Here is a 10890-nt window from a genome sequence, read left to right on the forward strand (position 1 = left end):
GAGACTGGAAGGGGTAAAGAATGGAAATCTCAGTTAAAGGCCTCAGTGAGGTTTGTGAATCACACAAGCATACAAAGAATCCACACTTCTTCCACTCTGCTGAACCTTAAGGGTTTAAAGAGTCATCTCACTGACATTGTCCGGAACAGGTGTCAACCACCATTATGGCTGTTATCAGGAAGAAAATGACATAATCAGTATAAAATGAACTCCATGTGAATGTAACATATAATCCACATATTTAACAGTTTTAAAAGGCTTTTCTACTTGCAAGGTAAGTTTAATACTATGTGAATTATTTTCTGTGTTTTCTATTTAATCTCTCAGATCCTTAGTGAAAAAAACCAATGGTTTTTTTTCCCATTAAATGCCATAAGAAATTAGAAAACCAAAAGCAGGCTTTTCCAGTTATTAGTTATATTTTGGGGGGCAGAGTCATATTCCCTCACCCCCACTCTAAAACATCCATTTATTTTCCATCCCTGTATCACTAGACCCCTTCAAAAAGATTCATGAGTAAGGTCAGTGCCACAGCCTTGCTGACCACACTGTTCAAAAAGGCATCTAGGGCTGTAGCTCAGTGACAGAGTGCTTGCCTAGCATGTGTGAATCACTAGGTTCCATCCTTAGCATCGAATAAAAATAAATAAATAAACAAAATAAAGGCTTGCTGTCCATCCAAAACTACCAAAAAAAAAAAAAAAAAGGCATCCAATCTTCCCTAGATCTACCTGTGAGAAATACAATGCCCCTCTGGGCTAGTCTTCAGCTTTCAATCATTGTCCAATGGCTGGATGGGAAAAAAATCTCAACGTCTACATTTCTAATTACAGGTAGAGGGTGGCCCATTCTCTCCTAGCAGAGTCTGTGGGGCTTTTACTTTTTAACGGAAGATTAACTGAACAAAAAAAATACGAAAAACGAGGGCTTAATAAAAACAGTGGCTGAGCCCCACAACTCTAGTATTAAGCAATCCTAACTTCAATTTCCAGCTCTGTCACCTACTGTGTGGAAATCTGCCATGTACAAAACTAATTTTTTAAACCCTGACTTTTTCAACCCTAAAATGGGATTAAGGCTATCTAATTTTTTAAATGGTTTTAACTTTCATTGTAAATTACAGCATATTAGCTAATCTTGAACACTAGCATATGGCACACCAATTCAATATTTTCCTAAATATATCATTAAACTGAAATCTTATAGATCCACAATTTAGTGAGAAAACAGAACTTCTCCCATGTGAATAAAGAATTTAAGAGGAAACCAAGTAAAGTTCTAAAATGGTACAAACCTCAAAAAGCCAATCGCTTTTGCCAATAAGCTCCGCCTCCGTGCAAACCCAACCCTTTTCCGGCTGCCCCACCCAGCCTCTCACACTGGAGCCCCACCCCTCTCCGCGAGGTCCCGCCCCCCACACCTGATCCTGGTTCCCATTGGGCAATTCTGGACGTTGTATACACACTCGATACACGCACGTTTGGCCAGGGCGTCTTCGCGCCTGCGCAGCAGAGCGGTTAGGCAGCTGGACACTGGGGTCTGGGGGGAGGGGGGCGGAGGTCAGGCCGAATCTTCCTCCGTAATAAGAAGCGACGCGTCCTGCCTCCCGCGGTCCTGGCTCCGTGGGTCGGGTCGGATCAGGCCTGGGCGCTGGAGCTGCTGTGGCTCCCGCCGCGGCGGGTGCGATGGAGGCCGTGCCGGAGCCCAGCACTCACGCCGGGGGAGGCCGAGACAGCCCGCGGTGCTAGTAGATGAGGCGGCGGCGGCGGCGGTGGCAGCCCTGGCTCTCCATGAGCAAGCGGCGGCGACGACGGGTGCGGCGGCACCGGCGGTTTTCGGTCCCCGGGGAGGTACGAGGATTCAGTTTCCTAGTGGACAGAGACTGGCCGATGTGTGAATGCCTTCCGCGACCCGGCCTTCCCGCCCATTTGCTCGCAGTCCCAGGCTCTCGGCGGGGGCATTGCCCGGATGGAGGCAGGAGCGCCCAGCAGTCTCACTCGCTCCAGGTTCCGGGACTCGCCCTCTGTGCGGAGCCAGCCCTCGGTGCCAGGCCTCCAGGGAGCGCAGCCGGGTGGGCGTGGCCAGAGGAGAGAGCTGGAAAGGGGTGTCCCTAGCGCGCGCCGCAGGTCCCTGTCCCGCAGCGCTTCCAAGAGGAGCGCGTGCTCGTTCTTTCAGAGGAGTATTTCGGGGGCGCTTATTCGAGGGGGGACTCTAGGACTTCTGAATTATTTGGAGGTATGGCATTCAGTGCCTAGGGCAGGTAGTCTGATCCTTTCTGCCAACTTGGGGTACAAATTGCCACTCTTGGGAATGACTGGAAAGAAAAGGTGGTGTTTTGCCAAGGAAATGGAGGTTAGGAGGGTTTTCCAGATTTATTCAACTGGAGGCCCTGTTGAGGCAGGAAAGTAAGTCCTCCAGTGTTTCCAATACATTGCCTAACGGAACAACCTTTTCAACGATGTGGCAAAACTTAAGGCAATTTAAAGTAAAGTTGTCTGCAGCCATCTCTCCATCGTTTTTTTTTTTCTCCTTTTCCCTATTTTTATTGCAGTCTACTTTTGAGCATATCACCAAATTAATGCTTAAACTAGGTTCAGTGTCCATTAGTTCTTCCAGTCTTCCCTTGCTAAAGTTAGGTTCATGCCATGCATTGTGGTTTAATTTTCTCAGATTATAACTATTGCTTTGAAGAGCTACAGTTACCTTCATTTGGTCATGTTTAAGAGATAATTTGAAAACATACTAGATTAAATCATCCTTTCCAATGCAGTATTAGGAATCTGAACTCAAGCTTCTTAAGCAATCTTAAACCTGCTACAGGGTTCTTTAAAATTCAAGAGATATAGCTCAAATCATGAAAAAGTGTATTTTAATTTTTAAAATATTTGAATGCTTATGGTTTTTTAAAATCTCTGAAAACGAAAGTTAGCTTCTATTAAGAAATGAGTGTGTTTTCCTAAAGTTTAGATTTGCCACACCCTCTTATTTCTAAGTGGTTGACCTCCGACATGCCATGTTAGCAGACTATATATAAACATTTACACTTCAAACTAAATATAGTGTTGAATATTTTAGAGTCCACAATATCTTGCTTCAGATGGAAAACACTGCATGTGTTTTATCTAATATATTGTAGAACCGAATTTTTAGTTGGCTAGTATTGTGAAATAGATTTGAACTTAATTTTTTCACACAAAACCCACAGGTCTGCAGTATTATTGGGGATTGGGCTCATGTTGTGCTTGGGAAAATGAAGCAGTTGAAAAGATGGTCAGTATAAGACACCGACTTCAGTCACTTCATTCCCTGTTCTTATTCTTCAGATGCTTCCTTTTTTTTCATAAAAATACACTTTTCTGTAAAAGTTAGAAAACAATGTGTTTTTAGTTTATACATCTATTTGTCCCAAGTAAAATGAAGTAACTTTTTCCAATACAATTTTAATAGGAACTTCGAAAAAATTTTTTTGGCTTTATAAAACATACTTAGGGTACAAACATGTTTATCAAAATAGTGTCAGTGGCTTTGAAAAGAAAGTATTTAGCTATCCTTAAGGTGAGGGGAAGTTAAATGCCAGAATTAGTCTTTGTCTAAACCTTTGCTATACACAGGTTTTTTAATACTGCAGATAAAATGTATAGTATGATTAATATAAAGAACACTAAGTGGCTCTTATCCTATAGCCCCAAACTAAGGATTCCACTATATCAGTTTCTTAAGGGGAAACACAAATATAAGGAAATGGAAGCACAGCTTCAATTTTAAAGGAAAGAGGAGGTTTACTTTAGGAATATGTCTAAACAAATTTAGTTTATTTTCATTTAGGATTTTTTTTATTATATGGTTTTCCTATACAGATAAAATCTGCAATATAATTAATATATATGCCTATCAGATGGCTATTCTGTACCCCCAAAAAAAGTTCTGTCTTCTTAAATGGTCTTTATGGAGATCATAAATATTGCCCCTAAAACTGTACATGCATTTACATGTTCTGTTTTAAACTTTTCAAATGCAGGATGAAGACACTGTTTGAAGAGATCAAAGCATCAATTAAAAATAACTATAACCAAGATCGATCATTTTGGAGGCCTGTTCTTCCTTGGGGAGGTGTTTTTACTATCAAAGCTGGCCGCAAAGCAGTATCCTGTACACCACTCTATGTTGAAATAAGACTGAAAAATACCTGCACCATAGATGGATTCTTGATGTTATTGTATGTCATTCTTAATGAAAATGAAAATTTTCCTAGGGAACTCTCTCTTCATTTTGGTAGAGAGTTTGTAGACTGTTTTCTTTATTTAATGGACACCTACAGTTTTACAACTGTGAAGCTACTTTGGATTTGGGACAAAATGGAAAAACAGCAATACAAATCTGAAGTTCATAAAGCTTCATTAATAATTGATTTGTTTGGGAATGAGCATGATAACTTTACAAAAAATCTCGAAAATCTCATGTCTACCATTCAAGAGAGTTACTGTTCCAACTGGCGATGCCCGACTCGAGTACAGGAAGATCAGCAGCGCACAATTAATATAAAGTAAGTTGCTGTAATGTCTGTTTCATGGCTTTTGTTTTTAAATCAGTATTATATATATGTATGTATGTATGTATGTGTAACCTTTCAATAGCAAACTAATGGATTAAAGGGCACTTTCCTGTTTTTGAATGTTTCATTTTTCAAATGGGTCTCTGTCAGAAAGGCTAGTTCCAGATGAACAAGAGAATTTTTTTTAAAATCTTATGTCAAGGCCAGGACATAATTATAGACAGAAAACCCAAATTTGGCATCTAATACCTGGGAAGGATGTGGATGTGAGGAGCTTTTATACAGACTGGGAAACGTGCTAGGAGCAGCACAGTGTTTTTGGCTTTCAGAGAGAGGGCAGACATCCAAGCTGGTAAATGACAGAGAGGGAGGCCAAACTGGCAAGCCCTAGTGGAATGCTGGGAAACATTAAATCCCCCAGGGAACATGAGCTGAAAAAGGAATAATTGCCCATGGAAGAGAAACAGACCCAAACATGTTGTTGTCAGAAAGGATATTTGGCCCTGTGGTTCAGAAAAGCATCCTAATTCCCTTTGGGAATGTACATCACACACCCTAATTAATTTATTAAGCTCACATTTTCTGAAATATACTTTGTCTTTTCCCTTATATTGCTGATACAGTGATGCTGGCTTTTAAATGTATCAGAAGAAAAAAATGTTCTTACTTTACATCATAATGGGCTAAAAAGTATTTCATAAATTTATCTTGTTTTTTAAAAACTAGTGGGTCTGGGGATGTAGCTCAGTTGGTAGAGTACTTTCCTAACGTGCAGGGCTAGGTTAGATCCCTAGCACTGAAAAAGAGAAAGAAAAAAAAATGGTTTTTAAAAACCAGTATTTTTTATCTGTAAATCTTGTAAAAATATAATGAAGTGTAATTGTACAGTGATACTAATATTTTATACTTCTCTCACTTAATATATGTTCATTGTTATAAGCTGTTTAAGCTTCTATTTTTTAAAATCTAGCATTTAAAACAACTTTGAAGAATATAGGAAAAATTTTATTAACAGATCAGGTAACTGAGGCCAAGAATGTTTGTGATTTGCATCTAGTCAGGTAAATTATCAGCTGCTCTCCTGACTCTGGGCCCTAGTTTTTACTCACTAGAACATATTGCCTCTGATTTTAGGGGCTGGAGGACATTGTTTATTTGGTTTTGTTAATTAGAGTAGCAACAACTGAGTATTTCAAGACTGGTTTACAGAAAACTTTGTTTCTTAGAGAACTTTATGCATTATCTGGGATCGGGGTGGCACACACCTATAATGCCAGCAGCTCAGGAGGCTGAAGCAGGAGGATTGAGAGTTCAAAGCCTGCCTCAGCAAAAGCAAGGAGCTAAGCAATTCAGTGAGACCTCGAGTCTAAATAAAATACAAAATAGGGCTAGGGATGTGGCTCACTGGCTAAGCACAATTCAATTCCTGGTAGGAAAGAAAAAAAAAAAAAACCTTTATGCATGAATATTTATTGAGTTGAGTTCAACTGGTTTCTGCAATAAATACAAAAATGGATAACAGATTGTGCTTGGTATACTTGGTTCTGCTAATAATGGATCAACCTGTAAAATTTGTTATCCCAATAATGTATTGGCCTATAAAATGTTGAAGCAGTTCTTACATGAATTTTACAATTATTATAGTCCTCCTCAAGAAATTCCACATGGAAACTTGATACGACTGGCTGTGGATGAGTTATTCTGTTCTAAGATTGAACTGTGTGAAGAGCGTGGGTGAGTATATGATAGACATTTAAGATGAAAGTTTTCTATAGTTAAGATAACATTTTTCTGAAATATACTTTATCTGTTTCCCTATATTACTGATACAGTGATATCTATTTTGAAATATATCAGAGGAAAAACATTCTTGGATTAATGTGCTGTTTGAAGTTAATATATGATGAAATAGCATCTCATAAGTATTTAGGAAGCCTAAACCTTTTTGAATCTTCTTAACAGACCTACTATGCCATCTTATGTTGTGTTTTCATTATCAAATATCACTATATAAAATATAGTACTACAGCTAATTGATGAATACAAAGCAAATGCCTTTTCTTTTTTTCCCCATTGCTGAGTAGGTACAATAAAACCTTGATTAACCGGAACCCAGCTAATCGGGACCCTCAATTAACTGGATTTTTTTCTGCATTCCTCCTTTAGGATAAAGAGGTAAATGGCAATGAAAAAATTGAACTTAGTAAAAAAAAAAAAAAAAAAAAAAGTCCACGGACAGAACCTACTCAACCCAGTCTCTTAGCAATTTCTATGTCTACATTATTGAACAATGAAAATTAGTATTTGGAAGAATGATTTTATTACTAATCACCAAAGAAGGGAAGATACAAATACATTCAGTAACTTGTTCTTATTAAGTCCAAAATGTGAACTAACATGTTTCAACACATAATTCTAAAACAAATTATTTTCTGGCTAACTTGGTGTAGTCACTAATGTTTATTATCCAGACTCCCCCCCCCCCAACATTCCGGTTAATCGAGATTTTACTGTATAATTATCTTTATTGTATTCTGATCCTTTTGCTTAAATACCTAATAATACTAAGAAAAGAGGACTTGTTTAATGCTAATAGAAGATCTTAAATGGAAAAAGAAAGCAATTAGAGTCATTATTTGAAACCATATAAATAGAAAAATATATCTACAAATGAAGACTTTTATAACAGTTCAGGAGACACAGTGCTTTTATAACCTTGGAAAGAAATGACTCACTTTTCCAGGAGTTTCTTTTTTTTTTTAACATATTTTTTAGTCATAGGTAAACACAAAACCTTTATTTATATCGTGCTGAGGATTGAACCCAATGCCTCACGCATGTTAGGGAAGCACTGTACCACTGAGCCACAACCCCAGCCCTCCAGGAGTTTTAATAGTATTACTTCTAGTGTAGAAAATGTAGCCAGTAAACTTCTAGGAATATATGAGGTAAAATATAACCATATCATTGCCCATACCTATAATAGATGATTATACTTACTAGAAAATTAAAGTCATAAAGACAACTCAGATAATAATGTTGATTCTTATTTTCCACTTTAGGTGTGGTGGCTTAAGAGAATTTTCTCAGCGAGTTTTCTGCCATGGCGCACCCCCTTTTGTTGTCCTAAATATGCAACATTGGAAATCTGAAGATCTGGCATATGTACCCTATTATTTGGATTTATCTGATCACAAGTAGGTGATTTGGGTTTGCTTGCTTGACAAAAACAGTAAAAAATAAGTCTTTTTGTTTATTCTGGTCTTTTATGATTTTGACTAGCCGTTAAAAAGATATTATTGAAGCCAGGTACAGTGGCCATGCCAATAATCCCAAGGTCTCAGGAGGCTGAGGCAATAAGATCACAAGTTCAAGACCAGCCTCAGCAACTTAAGTATACTCTGACTCAAAAAAAAAAAAAAAAATAGCTGGAGATGTAGCTCAATAGTAAAGCTGCCCTGGGTTCAATGTTCAATACTAAAAAAATAAAAGAATCTACTATAGGTAGCTAGCCGATTACCTGTAATCCCAGTGAATCGGGAGGCTGAGACAGGATTGCAATTTCAAAACCAGCCTTGGCAACTTAGTGAGATCCTGTCCCAAAATTTAAAAAAGAAATTAAAAGGACTGGGGATGTAGCTCAGTGATAAAGGCCTCCTAGCTTCAATTCCCAGTTAAATAAAATAAATTTACAGGAAATTAGTCACTAACAGTGGCCACAATGATTAGAAACTTGGGATTATGGAACAGATGGGGATTGAAGCCAAGGGTGCTCTAACACTAAATATCCTTAGCCCCTTTTTAAAATTTTATTTTGATACCGGGTCTCAATAAGTTGCCAAGGTGGCCTAGAACTTTGGATCCTCCTTCTTCAGTTTCCTAAGTTCTGGAATTATAGGCATGTACCACCATGCCAGGCCTACCCCATTTTTTTTACAAGCTATATAAGCTTTGGCCAATTATTTAACCAGTGTACACGTAAGTTTTCTTATCTATAAAATAGAGATGACAGTGTTTTCCTGGTGCCATTATTGGAAGAATTTGATAAGGTAGCATATGCTATGTTTAGGGCAGTGTCTGACACTTAGTAGGCACATAGTAAACCCTGACTTACTTTCTTTCAAATTAGTGTTGAGTTGTATTCAGGAGGTCATCATTTAAACTTAAATTGTTACTTGTTCTTATAAATAAAATCATCTGTATACAAATCAGGAAATAGAGGGTACTTATTAACTTTTGCCTTCAAAAGTTTTCTTGTGTGTTCTCTACTGTTTTAATAGAACAGCACAGTTGTAAGTTTGTTTGTTAATTCTTCAATTATATCAAGGTTTTTAAATATTTTACTTGAAGTCACCAATTATAGTACATAATTTATATGGATAGCTGCATGGGCTCTCTCTCGTCCAGCGAGGAGGTCCACGGAACAGGGTAGAAGACAGCATGGCTGTGGAGTGGCTAATCAAGACCTTCCGGAGACCAAGCAGAAAGCGGGTCTGATTTTATTGCACAGTAACCATGTATATCTACTCAGGCAGTAGCTAAGCAGATTACAGGCAATTTCTGCTAACCATCCTTGCATTGACCAGTTGAGGAGTGGGCCATGGAGCAAGTGCAGGGACTGCAACACATGGCCTCAGGCCTACAGAGTAAGCAGTCTACCTGCACTTACACGCCTAGCACAAGGGGAGTGGCCTGCCACTCAGAGGCCCTTAACATATGCCTTTTTAAAAACAATTTTGTTTTTATTTCTTAATTAAGAATTTAAGGAATATTTTTCTTAAAAACAAAGTATTATGATTTTCCACTATACTTTATTATTTAATTTACAGGTATTTGTTGGAAGGTGCCACATTATTTAATAAAGAAGAACACCATTATTCTGCAGCTTTCCAGATTGATGGACATTGGATGCACTATGATGGCCTCAGAAATGTGAATTTAATTTTGTTAAATAAACCCCCAGAGTTTCTCCTCTTGTCATCATTGGTTTATATTCGAGCAACAGAGAAATAAATATAGACTGATGCTAAATTAAATTGTTTTCCCGCCTGCCCATGCTCCCCTAGATGAAGGGCTTTTATTTTGTGTATACTTGGTATCCAAGGAAATAGTTCAACTATACTAGTTTCAGAGGTGTATTTTCCAGTGTTTAACCCAGGTAAATGTTTTATATTCAAGATCTATGCAAAAATGTTTATATTTCTTTTTTATATTTCCTGGGTTATTTTTATACAATCATATTTTATGTTTAAATAAAATATATATCTTGTGGCCTTTGTATTTTTCATTTGTATGTATTTCAAAGGTTTTCATACTACTTAAATTCAAGAAAATGCTTTGTCATTTGAATTCTAAATTTTTCTTTTTAGTTATCCAAGTAAAAGCTGAGTAAAAGTCAGTATTTTAGTTTATACAATTCAAAAGTTCAAGATATATCTGACCATATTTCTTTGCCCTACCTCACTATAATTCAAAGTGCACTATTGGGTTTAGTTCGAATGTACAACTTACAGATAGCTTAGTTTATTTTATCCATTGCTTTGCATAATTTCCCTACAGCAATTTAAAAAAAAATTTTACATAAGATTTTTTTTTTCCTGGGCCTAAATTTTTTTATAATGGAAAATTACAGTTAACTACTTGCTAAAATATTCTAAATCTACCAATGGATCCAACCCTAATTAAAGTCATTATAAATAAATTATGTCATGATTAAATATAATAGAAATTCTCCAATAAAAATTATTTTGCAAATAAGACAATTATAAAAACTATTATGTAACTGGATGTTTACTAGTGTTGGAATAACAATAGAAATGTACTTTAAATATATATATTTTAAAGGAAAATGGGTACCTGGGGAATATTTATTCTTTTTTTTTTTTTTTTTTTTGGCAGTGGTGGGAACTGAACCCAGGCCTCTCATGCTAAGCAAGTGCTACATTTCAGCCTGTACTTGTTTTCCTAGTTAAGTTTTATATTGGCACAGAAAAAAAAAAAAACTTTATTTTTTTTTAAGAGAGAGAGAATGAGAGAATTTTCATATTTATTTTTTAGTTTTCGGCGGATACAACATCTTTGTTTTGTATGTGGTGCTGAGGATCGAACCCAGGCCTCACGCATGCCAGGCGAGCGCACTACTGCTTGAGCCACATCCCCAGCCCAAAAACTTTAATTTTTAAAGCAATATCTGTTGGCTCCCTTGTAAATAATAATTGATAGCATGAGGTTTTGATTTGCAGTATAAATCACTAAAATTCTATAGTTAACTGAATATCATGTTTCATTGAAAGGATACTGATTGTTCTTACTGTTGTAATTTAAGGCAAAAAAGCAAA

The 10890-nt window shown here is 37.1% G+C and overlaps 1 protein-coding gene across 1 annotated transcript; it reads left to right on the top strand.

The window, feature by feature from the left end:
* The first annotated feature begins 1424 nt into the window (after positions 1–1424).
* On the top strand, positions 1425–9762 carry Dorip1 (dopamine receptor interacting protein 1). The gene is made up of 5 exons (XM_026412658.2): positions 1425–1850; positions 4019–4543; positions 6197–6286; positions 7615–7749; positions 9382–9762. Exons 2-5 carry the CDS (start codon positions 4020–4022, stop codon positions 9563–9565), a joined length of 933 nt encoding a protein of 310 aa, XP_026268443.1. The 5' UTR covers positions 1425–1850; position 4019; the 3' UTR covers positions 9566–9762.
* Positions 9763–10890: the final 1128 nt, after the last annotated feature.

This window comes from Urocitellus parryii, chromosome 6 (genome assembly GCF_045843805.1).
Source record: "Urocitellus parryii isolate mUroPar1 chromosome 6, mUroPar1.hap1, whole genome shotgun sequence".
In the NCBI taxonomy this organism is placed as follows: domain Eukaryota; kingdom Metazoa; phylum Chordata; class Mammalia; order Rodentia; family Sciuridae; genus Urocitellus; species Urocitellus parryii.

What these genes read in the sequence shown, in the direction of transcription:
- Dorip1 (XM_026412658.2), top strand. Translation starts at nt 4,020, where the DNA reads ATGAAGACACTGTTTGAAGAGATCAAAGCATCAATTAAAAATAACTAT. An exon ending in CAGCGCACAATTAATATAAA is followed by an intron (nt 4,544 to 6,196) that starts GTAAGTTGCTGT and finishes CAATTATTATAG; the next exon opens with TCCTCCTCAAGAAATTCCAC. An exon ending in GAACTGTGTGAAGAGCGTGG is followed by an intron (nt 6,287 to 7,614) that starts GTGAGTATATGA and finishes TTTCCACTTTAG; the next exon opens with GTGTGGTGGCTTAAGAGAAT.